This window comes from Sebastes fasciatus, chromosome 7 (assembly GCF_043250625.1).
Source record: "Sebastes fasciatus isolate fSebFas1 chromosome 7, fSebFas1.pri, whole genome shotgun sequence".
Taxonomy (NCBI): domain Eukaryota; kingdom Metazoa; phylum Chordata; class Actinopteri; order Perciformes; family Sebastidae; genus Sebastes; species Sebastes fasciatus.
Window position 1 is genome coordinate 7,888,637 of NC_133801.1, and position 16,725 is coordinate 7,905,361.

The 16,725-nt window shown below is 42.2% G+C and overlaps 2 protein-coding genes across 2 annotated transcripts; both read left to right on the forward strand.

The window, feature by feature from the left end:
• Positions 1-541: 541 nt before the first annotated feature.
• Positions 542-6,190, forward strand: LOC141771259 (kelch repeat and BTB domain-containing protein 8). The gene is made up of 5 exons (XM_074641315.1): positions 542-1,033; positions 2,445-2,598; positions 2,722-2,800; positions 3,325-3,552; positions 3,738-6,190. The coding sequence occupies exons 2-5, from the start codon at positions 2,445-2,447 to the stop codon at positions 5,233-5,235; spliced, it is 1,959 nt and encodes a 652-aa protein (XP_074497416.1). The 5' UTR covers positions 542-1,033; the 3' UTR covers positions 5,236-6,190.
• Positions 6,191-9,356: 3,166 nt separating this feature from the next.
• Positions 9,357-16,347, forward strand: slc5a2 (solute carrier family 5 member 2). The gene is made up of 15 exons (XM_074641314.1): positions 9,357-9,620; positions 9,769-9,840; positions 10,666-10,770; positions 10,859-10,918; positions 11,001-11,105; positions 11,189-11,294; positions 11,637-11,717; positions 12,436-12,665; positions 13,653-13,788; positions 13,922-14,029; positions 14,362-14,512; positions 14,723-14,891; positions 14,980-15,195; positions 15,576-15,705; positions 15,783-16,347. The coding sequence occupies exons 1-15, from the start codon at positions 9,522-9,524 to the stop codon at positions 15,998-16,000; spliced, it is 1,986 nt and encodes a 661-aa protein (XP_074497415.1). The 5' UTR covers positions 9,357-9,521; the 3' UTR covers positions 16,001-16,347.
• The last annotated feature ends 378 nt before the right edge of the window (positions 16,348-16,725 follow it).

The window sequence follows — 16,725 nt, forward strand, 5'->3', positions numbered from 1 at the left end:
AATAATAATAATAATATTAATAATATTAATAATAATAATAATAATGAGGAAAACTCTAAATTCGTTTAACTAAATCAGTTTCTCATAAAAACTGAATAATTTCACAGTATATGTTATCTGCTGTATGACCTGACAATGAAAGGTCCTGATGCTTTGCCTTCCTTAGTGACTGTAAGAGGTGATTCCTCTGGATACTGTAATCCCTGCATCATATTTCTTATCCTTTTTTTTTCCTTGTTTTTTATAGCTGCTCATGTAACCAGGAAGTACTTCTAAAATGTCCTATGTGCCTTGAACGCAGCATGAATGCGGAAATTAGTATTTCGGGGAGAAAAAAATAAAAATAAAACAAATGTGCTAATTTTTTTAAATTATTTTTAAAATATAGCTGCTATTTTACACAACATTTATCACATATGGAATAATAATAATAAATAATACATATTTTATGTATTTTCCAGAAAACGACTTATTTCCGGTCTAAACAATCACGTCACGAGCCAAAGGTCAGCCAATCAGAGGAGCGGAAGTTTAGCGTTGCGGTAATCCGGTTCAGACGTGACAAGTGCGGCCGACTTTAACCTGAACTCAGTCCTCATTTACAGCCCTTTAGTGCTCTAAAACACTATCCTCTTCACTGCTGCCTCACCACGGAGAGCTGGGCGGGTGTTCATGATGTACAGGTCGACTGATATGTTGTTAGGAGGTGAAGCTTTCACACAGCGGGAGATGTGCTCCTTTGTAAGCTAGTTTTGGGTCCGTCAGTTAGTAACCGTTGGTGACCGTTGGTGACCGTTAGTGACCGTTAGTGATGTTGGTGGGCTGAATGAGCACCGAGTAGCTCGACGAGTCTGCTCCACAGGCCGACAGGACGAGCCCTGTTTCAGGACTAAAACACACCCAGATGAGAGCAGAACGCGTCTGGTAACAACCACCGGGGTGCTCTGATACTCAGTTAGCCCTGCACCCACCGATTCCTGTTAAGAGGGAGACCCAACCAGGCTTCACGGTGGAAACCAGAAGAAGAGCAAAGGTAACTGTGAGCTTCTTACAGGTGTTGCACTGAAATCTGTCACCAAGGAAATCTGTGACCAGCAGCAAGAGGTCACCATTTATAAAGCCTGACCCCCACTGTACCTGTGTAATAAATGATGCAAATATATGACAGAAAAAACACAAAACTACATTTTTTAAATCACATAAATGTATTTTCATATTTTATTTATTTTTAATGTAAAGATATATTCACAAAACTTTGAAAGAAAAGTAAAAGATAGGTACAGTGAGGGTCACATTTTGCCGGCTCTCTGATTTCAGTGTAACACCTCTAAACTGATGCAAGTAATATTCCATAAAGAGTATATTTATATGTCTTAAAACATGTCTTTACTTTTAATGCTGCTATATCACTGGGAGGACACATATGTATTTGTTATAGACCTTTTCAAACTTGACAACATAAACATTATAAATGGGTCCCTTTAGATAATAATGCACACAGTGCACTTTCATAGACTAAGCTGCTGGAGTTACCCTGCACTATACTCAGTTTTAATAGTCTGTTCTGCACTATATACACTTTTTTAATAGTTTTGTATCACAGTTTTCTGCATCTTCTTGTATTTTTATATCTGATATATTTTTTGTACTTTGCACTAATGAGTTTTTTACTGCCTTTTTACTAACATGTTTTGCACTATGGAACTGTGATGCTGGAAACTTGATTTCCCTCGGGATCAATAAAGTTACTATCTATCTATCTATCTATCTATCTATCTATCTATCTATCTATCTATCTATCTATCTATCTTTGTATTTCTGGTTGCAATGCTTGTTAATGCAGTAGCTGACAGGAAGTAGACCTGGACCAAAGCTGTTGCCCTAGCAACAGAATGGCTGTTGTCAAAAAGTGTGACCCCACTGTACCTGAGGCAAATATGTGACAGAAAACACACAAAACAAAACAATTTTAAACACTTAAATGCATTTTCATATTTTATTTATTTTAATGTAAAGATATATTCACAAAACTTTGAAAGAAAAGTAAAAGATAGGTACAGTGTGGTCACATTTTGCTGACTCTCTGATTTCGGTGGTTGCAGTTTTCAGTGTAACACCTCTAAACTGATGCAATACAACAAGAATCTGCTTTGTGTTTTGTTATTCATTATAGCCAGTCTTTTGTGAAGACATATCATTCTGATAATGGAAACATTCTGCAGCAAGGGAGAAGGGTAACTCTGTAGCACACAATATTTACCTAAACTGTATTAGTTTTGTCTGGAAAGCAACATTTTTCCATAGAGATAGGTGTTATCTGTTATAGGACTCTATCTACCAAGGCCTGTCTGTTACAGATAGGTATTTTCATGAGTGAAGGTTAAAGTGTAAAACCTTCTCTGTGAATAATTCTCTGAGTGTTTGTGTATTTACTGTACCTCCAGATGAATGCTGTGCGGGGGGGCACAGTCACCTGGCGTCCCCAGCCGTGGCAGGATGGGGACGGGGGTGGAGGAGAACCGCTGTCGGACAGCGACTCCGAGGAGGAGGACTTCCCTGATGACAGCACCACGCCGCTGGGAGACTACATCACACATGGTGAGACCGATAAGTGATGAGGATAGAGAGAGCCCTCCTAGTTTCACCTCTCTATTCCGATACTCCTTCTGCTCTGTCTAAATCTTCTTCTGTTTCTCCTCCCTCTTTCTGCTGTATTTTTAGGATTAAAGCAGCTCCTGGATGCTCAGCAGCTGTGTGATGTCACTCTACTTGTTGAGGGAAAGAAGTTCATGTGTCACAGGTATGACTGCTACATCATACAAAGAAGCTGATACAGAGGGAACACAATTACAGTAGAAACCCCTTCAAGCAGTTCTCTGTGTCCTTTGTTAACAGCAATGGGCCTCTGTCTGTCCTGTGTTTTGCGTGAAGAAAATAACCATTTGAATGGGTCTCTGATTGTTCAAGGTTAAGGAGTGAAAGACTAGATAAGACAATGTCAAAAGTGTATACAATTTGATATTTTACTGGATAAATGACTTAAACCATTAATCAAGTATCAAAGGTATCATTGATTAATTTTCTTCCAATTGAATTACAGATTTGTTTAATAATAATCTCACCACTTGTTATAACATAGAATGCAAAGCAGATGTAACTTCTGATGAATATGCAATTATACAGGCCAGCTCTGTTCTTGTAGGAAACTGTTTGATATCAAGGAGGTAAAAGATATCAAACACGTTGGTTTGACAGTGAGCTACATCTTGTGAGTATGTCTTCTGAAACAGTTCTCTTCTATCCTCCGTGCTTCTCTCCTCTCAGAGTCCTCCTAGCAGCCGTGAGCCCGTACTTTCGGGCCATGTTCACCAGCCCCCTGGTGGAGTCCCGCCTCACTGAGATCCGACTGGAGGAAGTGACGCCGTCCGTCATGGAGACTGTCATCCAGTTTGTGTACACCGGTGAGGCGGGGCTCTCTCTGGACACCGCCGAGGATCTCTTTGTGGCCGCCAACCGGCTTCAGGTCATGCCCCTTCAGGACCTGTGCTCCAGGTAAATCTGCTGTATGAAAGTGATGGATGATCAAGTTCATTAGACTTTACAATTCAGGTGGCTATATATTTACTTTGACTTTAGGTTTCTAAAGAAACTTTAAACCTTCTTGTCTCATTTCCCCTCTTCTCTACTCCTCTGTCTTTCTCTCCACTTGTGGTTTTCTTCTACTCTTCTCTCTCCAGGTTTCTATTTGAGCACCTCTCAGTGGATAACTGCCTGGGGATGTACTCTCTGGCTCGCTCTCACCACGACCAGCTGCTGCTGCGCGCCTCTTTGCGGCTTGTCGCCCAGCACTTCCCCCGGGTGGCCCGGCAGAAAGACTTCCTCCTGCTTGACCACGGCACCTTGGGCAGCCTCCTGAGCTCTGACCGTCTGGGGGTGGACTCCGAAGCAGAGGTTTACGACGCGGCGCGCCGCTGGGCAGAGCACCAACCCTTAGATCGCTACGCCCACATGCCGGCGCTACTCCACCACCTGCGGCCGGGACTGCTGTCCCAGGAAGAAAGCCGACGACTATGCCAGGAGTTGGGGCCCGCTGCAGCTGGCGAGGGCCTCGGGGGGCCTCTGAGACCACGGGAGGGCATGTTTGAGAAGAAGATCGTCTGTGTGGACCTGACACCTCGGGAGGAGGAGAATGTAGCTGCAAGAGACTACACAGTGGACTGCTTTGACCCTCGGACAGGGAAGTGGGAGAAGTTAGCTGCGCTGGGTTCACTGGTCAGTCCCGGCTGTACGGCTGTAGGCGACCGGCTGTTTGTAGCGGGCGGGATCCTGCGGACAGGCTCTGTGTCTGCAGCCGTGCATGAATATGATGCAGTGTTGGACCGCTGGATAGAGCGGCCCTCCATGGTCCAGCCGCGAGCCATGCTAGGCCTGCTGGGCTGTGGAGAGTCAGTCTACGCCTTGGGTGGTAGTAACCGCTCAGCTCTGCTGGACTCCAGCGAGACCCTGGAGCTGACTACGCTTCAGTGGGCCCCGGGGCCTCGGTTACCGCTCCCTCTGCGCGCCTTCGCCTGCTCGGCATTGCGTGGACGACTTTACCTCCTGGGTGGAACCACACTTGAACAGAACAGGGCTGTGGTCCACTCGGGGGTGCTTATTTATCACACACTAACAGACTGCTGGACACGCGTCGCTCTGGACTCCGGCGCCACTTGTCTCGCTGGAGGAGTAGCAGTGCGAGGAGGAGTTTGTGCCATCGGGGGATACATGAGGGATACCACCAAGTTCCTGGATGGAAATTACACTAATCTGGAGACTTTAGACGCCACTGGGCGTGTGCTGTTTTTCAGAGAGGGAAGGGGGTCTGGGGTAGAGAGGGAGGTGACTGGGGGAGGGGTGATGGTCACCGCGGAGCAGCGGGGGGGTGCAGGTGGTGGAAGCGACCGCGCCCCGAGCCCTGTGGTATTTCCCGGGCTGCCGCGGCGGATTGCAGCCGGGGGCGTGGCCAGGTGGAAACGCAGGATTTATGTGCTGGGTGGTGAAAACGGCTCACGGTTTTATGACAGTGTGTACTGCTGGAAGCCCGGCTGGCGCAGCTGGGTCCAGAGACGAGAGAAACTCCCCGGAGACACTGGAGGGGTGAGCCAGTTTGGGTGCACCACTTTAAAGTTCCCTAAGAAACACATCCTGTCCAGACTGAGACTAGCCAAAGAAAACTGCAAGAAGGCCGCTGACTAGCTCGATAGGGACCAGTACGAGTGAACCGATCATATGACACAGAGATGAGCTCCAGGCTGAGTTTGAATTAGCTCCTTTGGTGTTGAAGAAAGAGACCATTTTATACAATCTGAGTGCAGCCCAGAGTCGTCTATAATGGACTGGGTGCAGACAGATGGTATGAAATGTATTATGGAGAGTCAAATGTACAGGCAGAGAGCAAGTGGAGCCAGAAACTGGTTAAAAGTCAGGCAACATGCACCTGAATGTAACCCAATTTGTCAGATCAGTAAAATCCTTTGAGAGAGAGAAAAGGGCCTTTTAATATTTTTTTTTTTTTTAAAGTGTAAAGTTAATTTCAGCTTTTTGCTGGTGTAATTTTTTAAGGCTGAACTATTTCAATGCTGTGAATTTTTCAGCAGCGTTTAGTTTAGACACAAGGATACGGACACATCTCTGACCGCAGCTATGTTCCACTTTATCTGCCTAAACCCAGTTTGTTCTCTAATGGGGGCCCGTAAGGCCCCTTTGAAACTGCAATTAAGGGCTATAGAAATGACTTGAGTGGAAACATATCATAGGAAACGCCAAACTTGTAAACCAGTGAAGAGGTGAATGTTCTGTTCTGACATCAGTCAGTGGGTCTTGGTACGGCACATCAACGGCTCATTTGTTCAGGTTCACCCTTCACAACATCAGGATAGTCTGACCTACCTGTTCCCAAGACCCTGGCCAGTGTTGAACTCTCGCAAAGCCCCGTTCACTGGTCTCACTATGATCTCAAACATGGCAGCCCATGTGTTAAACACAGACTTTTACTTGTTCGGTGTTCTTAAATGCTCTTATAACAAGTGGAACATAGCAGTGGGAGAAAGGGCTGGACAATACGCAAAGCGAATGAAAGATGATAGCCTGAGGCCTTGTTACAGAAACTTCCTAAATCTGAAATCCTATCTTATCTCAGTTTAGAATGACATTTAGGATTGTTGTTGTTACAGAAACATGTTTTCCTACCGACACGATTAGTGCCTCCGAATCCTCGTAGATAAAAATGTAACGCTAGCTAGCCGGTGACAAGTGAGAGTCGTTGATACTGTGGCTTGTCCATCTCGAGTAGTTTACCGGTACATTCTGTTCAAAGATGCAGGCATGACGGGACGAGTGCCGATTGAAGAATCAAATTTACAGGTCTCGTTCGGATTTCTTAAGTTAAGAGTAGATAGGAGGTCTGAGATAAGATAGGACACAGTCATGAGTTTAGGAATTGCTTCTGTAATATCTATATTTGAAACTGAAGTTAAGATAGGACAAGCAGTTAGGATGTTTTTCTGTAATGAGGCCCCTGAACACCATCTTCCATATTAGTACACATGACAATGTGTGCTTTAAGGATAGAAAAGCCCCTGTCAAAGGGATTTTGGTAGATGCTCATGATGGTTCGCTGCAAAGAAAAACTAGAGCTGTCCTTTTCAGCTAGCGTGGCGGTGTGATTTCAGCGACAGAAGGTAAATGTGTAAAGGTGTCGTGAAGATGACCAACAGCATCCTTGTGTCTAGACTAGCGCACCTTTCCTCAACGTTCGAGCCCAGGTGACCAGTTGTCTTTACTTGATTCAGCAGCCGTGACTAAATGACATTTTTATTTTTCAATTGCTCCAGCCACGGGACTCGTGAATGTGTTTTGGTGTTATGGAGGTTATGGATTATTTGAACACATTAAGCACTGCACCTAATTTATTGAAATATATTTCAAAGGTATTTTTGTTGTTGTTTTGAAATGGAAACTTTTTGCTCTGACTGCAGCGCCCCGGGCGTCCTGCAGGAGGAAGGCACTATAAGCTCAGATGTGTTGAGATCTGAACGGGTTTTAAAGTAACTTAATTCTTGAATTCTGATTTTTATGAAAAGGTCAGAAAGTTTGCCCACAAATGTAAGCACATTGTTTTGCTGTAAGCCACCATGTTTCCTTCTGTTTTCCTCTCTTATTTATTCAAATTGATCAAACTATGTTGGAGATATGTGCACATGAAAAACACAGCCAGCTGTCTCTTAAAAGGGCAGAATCTACCATAGTGTTGTCATCAGATTGCAAACTACCAAACAGGGCCAGAACATATATGGATATTTTATTTTTATTTTTTCCATTATGGAGCAACTCTTAATTCATGAAACTGAAGGCTTAAAGTCAGATGCATCCCTGATAAATCCCTGAAAGATTTCTATAACTTTAAAATGAATCGGTTTCAAATGCTAAGGCAGTTAATTAACTCAGAGTTGCTGAGTTGACCTCACTATCTCTTCAAAGTTTTTATTACTGCAGGTCAGATATTAGTTTCCAGACGTAACTTTAGATAGGTTAACATTGATACAGTTTAGATAAACTAAAACAAAGATGGATACAGGATGTGCATCTGTAATGGCAAAATAGGATATCTTTTTCAACTCTTACAACTGGGATAAGACAAAGTGACAGTACAGGATCCTGACCTGCAAAGTGGATTTATTTAAGTTTACTGAAGCAGTAAATCAATGTCAGTCTGAAACTTAAGAATTGAAAACTGCTAAAATGCATTAATTTGGTGAGAAAAAGAGGCTTTTTCACAGAACATAATGTAAAGCCAGTCCATTGAAGACAAATTCAATCAGAAAAGACTGAAATTAAATCAGCTTTGTGGTCAGGTTTGTCTCATAACTAGGGTTGCAACTAACGATTATTTTCATTGTTGATTCATCTGTTGATTACTTTATCATTTATTCGATTAGTTGTTTGGTTTATAAAATGTCAGAAAATGGTGAAAAATGTCGACCAGTGTTTCCCAAAGCCCAAGATGACGTCCTCAGATGTCAAAGATATTCAGTTTACTGTCATAGAGGAGTAAAGAATTAGGAAATATTCACATTTAAGAAGCTGGAATCACAGAATATTTACTTTTTTCTTAAAAAAATTACTCAAACCGATTTAATCGATTATCAAAATAGTTGGCGATTAATTTAAGAGTTGACAACTAATCGATTAATCGTTGCTGCTGTATAACTAGGATAAGACAAAGTGTGACTGTACAGTTTCCTAGACCTGAGAAGTGGATTTATTTAAGTTTACTGAGGCAGTTAAAAATTGAAATCTGCTAAAAAGCATTAATTTGGTGAGAAAAAAAGCCTTTTTCATATAATGTAATTGCAAAACCAGACCGTTGAAGCCAAATTCAAGTAGCTCCCCCAAAAAGAAAGAAATAAACCAGCTTTGTGATCAGATATGTCTCATAACTGCTTTCCACTGAATAAACCAACCAGTAGAATCAAGTAGTTTTCATAATTTTCCAGAGTTACAATGAGTCTCTTGAGAACAGGGTAGTGTTACTTCCCTAATCTCCCAGCTAACAGCAGATGTTTAACACCAGTTATTTCTAGCGAGAACTCTCCAGTGACACAGCTATCACTACAGCTTCATTATAACATAATGATCTCTAATGCTCACTTTATTTCAGTAGTATGTTCACTCGTCAAACACACAACAGATATATTTCTTCTTTGTGAGCTTCAGTTTGTGTTTCTAGAAAAAAAAAATCACGTCACATTGTCTTTTTCTCATTTCAAATATCATGCTCGGAATTTTCACCTTGAAATGTCAAATTTTCTTTTCCTTCGTGTGCTTACAGCTCGTGTGACATGTGACAGGTGATTGTGTGCATGTTTTCTATGCTGAGGCGTTCAACACCAGCTCTGTGCACACACACACACACACACACACACACACACACACACACACACACACATCCACACATCCACACTCTGTGTGATACTGTGTGTCCATTCAGAGACGTGAAGTTGCCCTCATCTGTACAATCTGATCAAGTTTGTGAGCTGAAAGGCAAATGGATGTTTTGATGAAAGCAGTGCTATCAAATGATTAAAGGACTGTTTGCTTATGTGGTTTCCACTGGTGACTTTTTGTTTTTTACTACTGCAGGAACTTATGAAAAGAGGCCAACAATATCTGCAAGTCTTCACCTCTGTGTGTAAAATGTCGAAAATCCGGTGGAACTACATGACTGAAACCCTGTTTTTCATGGTTTGGTGTTAATAATTACTGTAATTAATAAACTGCTGACACTGCCCATTATCCCAGCTGGCCAAAGGTCTCACTTGGACTGACCACCACACATCTACTGCCCATGCATCGCTCTTCTTTTCTTGGTCTATCTTGGTGTTTTTGCAGCTGAATGTGATTTATTTTTTTTAAGCTTTATTAGAAGCAAAGCTAAATTAAATCAAGCTACAGGTTAAACAAAGTGTATTTAAGTGGAGAATATGGAGAATCCTTCATCAGACAAAGGGATCATCAACAACCCAGCAGACATCGCCGTCATTGTTGGATATTTCATCATGGTTATCAGTGTCGGTATTTGGGTGAGTGCACCAGTGTTAGTCTTATCAGGAAATTATGATGACTGAATAAAAATATGTCTGTCACATGTTTAAGGAGAGGAGAGGTAAAGCCTAGCACTGCATTTGGTTTGTGAGAATATTAACAGAATCATCCTGTCTGTGTTTTCAGGCCATGTTTCGCACCAACCGTGGGACAGTTGGAGGATATTTCTTGGCAGGACGCACCATGACCTGGTGGCCGGTGAGTTCAATGTAGAGCAACACTGATAAATACAGTATATAGCTATTATGTATCAGTGTATGTGTTGGTCGATAATAAGAAGTTATGGCACAGAAATGCAAAAGATATGCTTGAGGTCATTTAGAAAAGTTATCATTTGATAGTTTGTCCACCAGAGGGCGCCGTCACGTTTATTTTTCCACTGAAAAATGTCTTATTCTGTACATAAGTTTTAAAGTTCAGTACTTCTTGTAATGGAGAGGCAAAGTTTGTCCAAATACCGGGCATATCCTTTGAGATCTTAATAAGCAACCAAATGCTGTGGTTCCTTCCAGAAAAGGGGCAATATATGGCTTGGTTTAGTTTAGTTTATTTGAGAAGGGACAGTGCAAATTAATAAATACACATAAGTATAAAAAAGGCCAAAAGGCTATTTTTCATATGTTGTTCCGAGCCAAGGTGTTACAAAAGACTTCCTAAAATACATCAAAACATAAACGGGGTATGCAGTTTAAAAGTCTTCAGATCAAAAACATGAAACAGGACATGAAGTTTAAATGTTGGAAAAGGAAACAGTTATTAAAAGCAGTAGAAGCAGTAGTGACATTTATACATATAAAACAACATTGCAGACAAGAAGGACATACTGTATAAGCAGCAAAAAGAGATGTGTGTGTATTAATCATCCATTGTTTTAACTGATTACTGAAAGATCTGTAAGTGTTTAGTTGTCTGATGTGATTGGAGTATTATTCCACTCTGTTGAACCTCTGACAGACCAGGCTGACTGGTTAAAGACACTTTTCTGCAACAGAATATGTTCTCTAATGTTCTTTTTAAATCTAGGTTGGTGCGTCTCTGTTTGCCAGCAACATTGGTAGTGGTCACTTCGTGGGCCTGGCAGGCACCGGGGCAGCTAGTGGCATCGCTGTGGGAGGCTTTGAGTGGAATGTAAGTCACATTATATACTTACAACTCTCATTAATCACCATTTTAAAACACTGAACTGTTATTGTGTGTTTTTTATCTGCTGTGTCAGGCTCTGTTCATCGTGCTGCTGCTGGGCTGGTTGTTTGTACCTGTCTACCTCACAGCTGGGGTGAGTAGTTCAGACTGGTTCACTGATGTGATGACTTCTGTAATGTCCTATATACAGTATATATACACATTGTGTGTGTTAGGTGATCACTATGCCCCAGTACCTGAAGAAGAGGTTCGGAGGGACCAGGATCAGCCTTTACCTCTCCGTCATCTCTCTGTTCCTCTACATCTTCACCAAGATCTCAGTGAGTCATCCTGTCTGACAACATGAAACATACAGTATGAGTGTTTCTTCCTTCACTCCCTCCCTCCCTCTGTCTCTCTCCAGGTGGACATGTTTTCAGGAGCTGTGTTTATCCAGCAGGCTTTAGGGTGGAACATCTACGTAGCTGTCATCACCCTTCTGTTAATAACAGCCTTGTACACTGTTACAGGTATGTATAAGACTGTATGTCCTGAACCTGGTCCATAAAGTTATCTATACATGTATATTTAAAGGGGCACTCCACCAATTTTACACATGAGGATCAGATTACTCCACCTTTTTTTCAGCCTTTGTATAATGTTTTCTGCAACTCTGGAGGGAGCCCTCTGAAATTTAAAGGGCGGATATCTCACTCTCTGCTGCTTCAATTTTGACCATTCTTTTTCAAACCTGTCTCTTGCAAGTCCCCCAACCTTATGTACTGTAAGTGCAATATGAAAATGCTGGAGTACCTCTTTTAAATGTCAAGATTTCTGTTAGTATTTTAAGGTGTGTGAATGTGTGTTACCAGGTGGCCTGGCTGCTCTGATGTACACAGACACAGTTCAGACCTTTGTCATCATCGCCGGGGCCTTCGTCCTAACCGGCTACTGTAAGTACAAACTGTGCAGCATCATATTTAATCTTCCAGTATTCATTCACATTACACACAGTTCTTGTTTTTGGCTCCTGTCAGTCCCTCCAGGCCTTTAGTTGTGTCTTCACAACAGGAAACAGATTAACTAGAGTCAGTAATCATTCATCTCACTGCAGCGGTGTACAGTACGCTGACGCTGCTGCAGAGCCACTAAACTCTCCGCCTCCAGCCGACACAACAACAAACACCTCTTGCAACTTTATTGATTTTTTTCATACAAGGTCAACATATACAGTGTATATATATATATCTATCTCAGTCTAATACTGGTGTAGATTACCGACAAAGGAGGCAGACAAGATAAACGTGGGCGAGAAACCAGTGGAGGAGGAAGAAAACAGCCACCTCCTTTCCAGAATTGGTGATGCATTGAGACGATAGTGCTGACTCAGCAGCTGACTCATATCTTCAGTTAGGACAGTATCAGACAACAAGACAGCTCTTGACTATTGAGCTGAGGAGGAAAGAAGAAAGAAATACAGTGTGCTTATTTTTTACTGTCTTGTTTTACTAGTTAATATTGGGAATATCCATACATACCTGAATTTAATGTAGTTGAATGGAGTGTCATCATGGAAAGACACCACTAGGGTCCAGCATTAAGATGCCCTTCTATAATTAGTCTGAACTGATAAATGACAAAGAACTCAACATTTCTCCTTCTCCCTTCTAGCTTTTGCTGAAGTGGGAGGCTACAGCGCTCTGCTGGCTAAATACAGCTCTGCTATACCCAGTAATTTCTCCTCCATGGACCCCCAGCGCTACAACATCTCCCCCCACTGCTACACACCTAGACAGGATGCCTTCAGCCTGCTGAGGGACCCGACCACTGGGGACCTGCCCTGGCCTGGAGTGCTGTTTGGGATCGCTATAGTGGGAGGATGGTACTGGTGTTCAGACCAGGTGAACATCCCAGTCAGCCTGAGCTTTGTTTTAGTCTCTTCATCTTAAAGGTGCTCTATATGATATCCAGAGCAGTAATATAGTATTAAACATCTATTTGCTATGTGAAGATAAGGCCATGCGGAGGCAATAGAAATGCTCCCAATCTTGCATTTAGCACCATTAAGGGGGAATTCAAGGATAGGGAGAGAGAGGGCAGGACGTGACACAGAGAGCTGGTATTGGAGCTCAAGGTACACATACTACATACTACATACTACATATTGGTTTAAAATGAGTCAATATCAGACTTTTTAACATCTTACTTTACCATATAAAAAATACGATGCCATAGAAATGTGTATTTTTTTTTTTTTTAAATAAAATGTAAAAAACATACTGCAGTGGTTAGTTACAGCTAGCTGGTGAGATAGCATTAGCTACTACAGCTAATGTACCGCCCTTTTTGTCCTGTTTCCTGTATTTGAAAAATCGATTTCGCAACTTTGCCTATCCTTAAAGAAGAGGAATGATCAGGTAGACCTAAGAACCAAAGGATTAATACAACGAAAACTGCAATTATTAAAAAAACGGTGTTTCTGCATGTTGCCTTCATCACAGCCATGTGCAACGTTAGTTAACTTGAGGAAAACACCAATATGTCAGCAGCCAGGTGTGAATATTGATCCAAATAATATACAGGAGGTACACTGAAACGTCATTTCAGACTGGCTGTTTTAGCGTGTATGTGTTTATATTGAAACATGTCTGCCATATTTGTATTTGACTCTAATGAAGGCTACATGACACAAACACAACTACCAAACCAGCTTTTCTTGATTCAAAAATTGATGGAACCTTTAAGTGCTTATATACTCACAAACATGAACATAAACTCCATAATCCTCGACTAGATTTCCTGCTCTTTGAAAATGTTTGTCACAGTGATAATTGCAAACTACTCTTTTCTTGGCACAGTATAATCTATCTAGTCTTGTATGTCTCCAGGTGATAGTCCAGCGGTGCCTTGCAGCTCGTAGTCTGACCCATGTGAAGGCCGGCTGCATCATGTGTGGTTACCTCAAACTGCTGCCGATGTTCCTCATGGTGTTCCCCGGCATGATCAGCAGGGTCCTCTACCCAGGTCTGTGGCTTACACTTAAGTCCTTTAAAATCCCATTTAAAGCAAAAGACACACCATAGAGTAAAGTATAATAGGCAGTACGTTTATCAAGCAAATGTCATAGAAAGAAATCTGTGTTTCCCTCCACCTGTAGATGAGGTTGGCTGTGTTGTCCCTGAGGTGTGTAAGAGTGTGTGTGGAACGGAGGTCGGCTGCTCCAACATCGCTTATCCTAAACTGGTGGTGTCAGTCATGCCCAATGGTAAAAACACATAACAATAACTACCTTTTAAAAAATAAGTTTACCTTCCATTTCCTACCCAACCTACACCTTTTTGGCCAACTTCCTCTGATCTTCTCTCTGTCCCCTTCTTCTTCTTCTTCTTCTTCTTCTTCTTCTTCTTCTTCTTCTTCTTCTTCTTCTTCTTCTTCTTCTTCTTCTTCTTCTTCTTCTTCTTCTTCTTCTTCTTCTTCTTATTCTTCTTCTTCTTCTTCTTCTTCTTCTTCTTCTTCTTCTTCTTCTTCTTCTTCTTCTTCTTCTTCTTCTTCTTCTTCTTCTTCTTCTTCTTCTTCTTCTTCTTCCTCTCTGTGCAGGTCTGCGAGGCCTGATGCTTGCTGTGATGTTGGCTGCTCTCATGTCCTCTCTGGCCTCCATCTTTAACAGCAGCAGCACCCTGTTCACTATGGACATCTGGACGCGCATCAGACCACAGGCCACCGAGCGTGAGCTCCTAATTGTGGGCAGGTAAATGGACAGTGTTACAGTAAATAAAGGTTACCTTCAGGGGAGACACTACAGGCAAAAACAAGGGTTTTCATGCACTTTAAAAGTTGATTTTAAGGGCTTCTGTTAAAAAAACAAGGCTATTCCAAAGTGTATGAATGCATGATGCTGTGACTTGATATGGATAGGTTTGACCTCCCATATCTTTCTTCTTATTCCTCTCCTCTTCAGAGTCTGGGTTCTGTGCATCGTAGCCGTCAGTATCTGTTGGATCCCAGTAGTGCAGGCGGCTCAGAGCGGTCAGCTGTTTGATTACATCCAGTCCATCTCCAGCTACCTGGCTCCACCCATCGCCTCGGTCTTCGTCCTGGCTGTGTTTGTGAAGAGGGTCAACGAAAAGGTGAGATGACACACACATCATGGAAACATGTTATTATATTAAACACCTGGTGGAATCACACCAATAACATACCATCTGTCTCCTTCAGGGTGCATTCTGGGGTCTGATAGGCGGCCTGGTGATGGGTCTGTGTCGGATGTTGCCTGAGTTCTGGTTCGGTACTGGCAGCTGTATATTCCCCTCTGACTGCCCTTTCCTGGTGTGTGGGATCCATTACCTCCACTTTGCAATCATACTCTTCTTCTGTACGTCGGTGCTGGTGCTGATGGTCAGCTACTGCAGCCAGCCCATAGACGACCAACATGTAAGTGACTGAACTCACAGATTCACTAAGGCCCCAGATACTTCTGTAACAGGTACACAAAATATCAGTCTGATCAAGTTCCAAGACAAAATCTTATTCCTTAAAGGACCGGGGGCCTGTTGCATAAATATAGACCTAGTCTTTGTCTTAAATATAACTTTAAGTGAGACTTGCTATAGACACTTAAATGTACCTGTTGCATAAAGCTTCCTGATGAGTGACTAATGTAAGAGTGACTTAGATAGCCTGTCACGCAATGCATTATGGGTGAAATAAGACACTTCACACTTCGCTAAAAGTAATGGATAAACAGTTGAAATAGTTTATAAATGTACAAATGGTGTCTGTTTCTGTGTCTTATGAATTTGTTTTCCTCTCAGCTCCATCGTCTGGTGTTCAGCTTGCGTCACTCCCAAGAGGAGAGGGAGGATTTGGACTGGGAGCAAGAGAAGAAAGGGAGAGAAGCCCGGAGAGAGGCCGAGGAGAGGAGGAGGGAGAACAGTGATGCAGGTAAGGAAAGAAAGAGGACGTCACAAAGACAAAGACAAATGGAAGAGAAAGTGCTGACTCCTCTGTCTTCCTCTCAGTGGTTGAAGAGGAAGAAAAGTCTTGTATCTGTCGCCTGGTTGGTCGGTTCTGTGGCAGCGGGGAAGGCAGCGGCTCCCAGGCCAACGAGCAAGACACACCTGAGGCATCAGAGAAGCTGCCTGACATCAGCGAGGACCCGGTATGGAAGTACACTGTGGATACGAACGCTCTCATTATGATGGCTGTAGCAGTGTTTCTGTGGGGTTACTATGCTTAGCAGTTCTATAAGTCACTCTTCAGAGGTTAAATACAAGCGACGCCACCTAATGGCAATTATTTGTCACTACACTGCGAATCAGTCACAATTATAAAAAAGTTTAAAATAGGAAAGTCTACTACCAACAGTCTCACTGCTCCGTAGAGCACAGTGGGATGTGATCCTTCACTCCAGTTTTAAAGAGTGTGTGTAATGCGGTTTAAAAGTGTTTCATCAGGTTAGAAGGCCATTACTGTATACTGTTACACGTTGATTCAATCTGCAACGGCTTCCTGCACTGGAATAAAAGGTGCGAGAACAAAAAGCCAGGTAAAATGTAAACTCAATAAAGTCTCAAGTAGCCTGAAGATGTTTTCAAAGTGACTCCTTCTAAAACTTTGGCTCAAGAAATCAATAAAGCGGATGAAATGGAGTTATAAAACTCACCTACACATCATATAAGAGAGCAATTAATACTCAGGAGTTCATATTGTTGGCTGATGTGCACGTCTAGTTCTCCTGAGTCAATGCGGACTATGATTTATATTTAATTGTGCATTTAAGGGAAGACACTACAGGTGAATAGGGTAAAAACTTTAACTAATATACACTATATCACCATGAAACTTCCCCAGTTGATTACTTACATAAAGACAATTATTTGAAGTATTACAAGTTTTCTGAAAATGTATGTTTACATATTAAATGTGTTAATATGCATAAAATCCCAGAACAGCAATATAAAC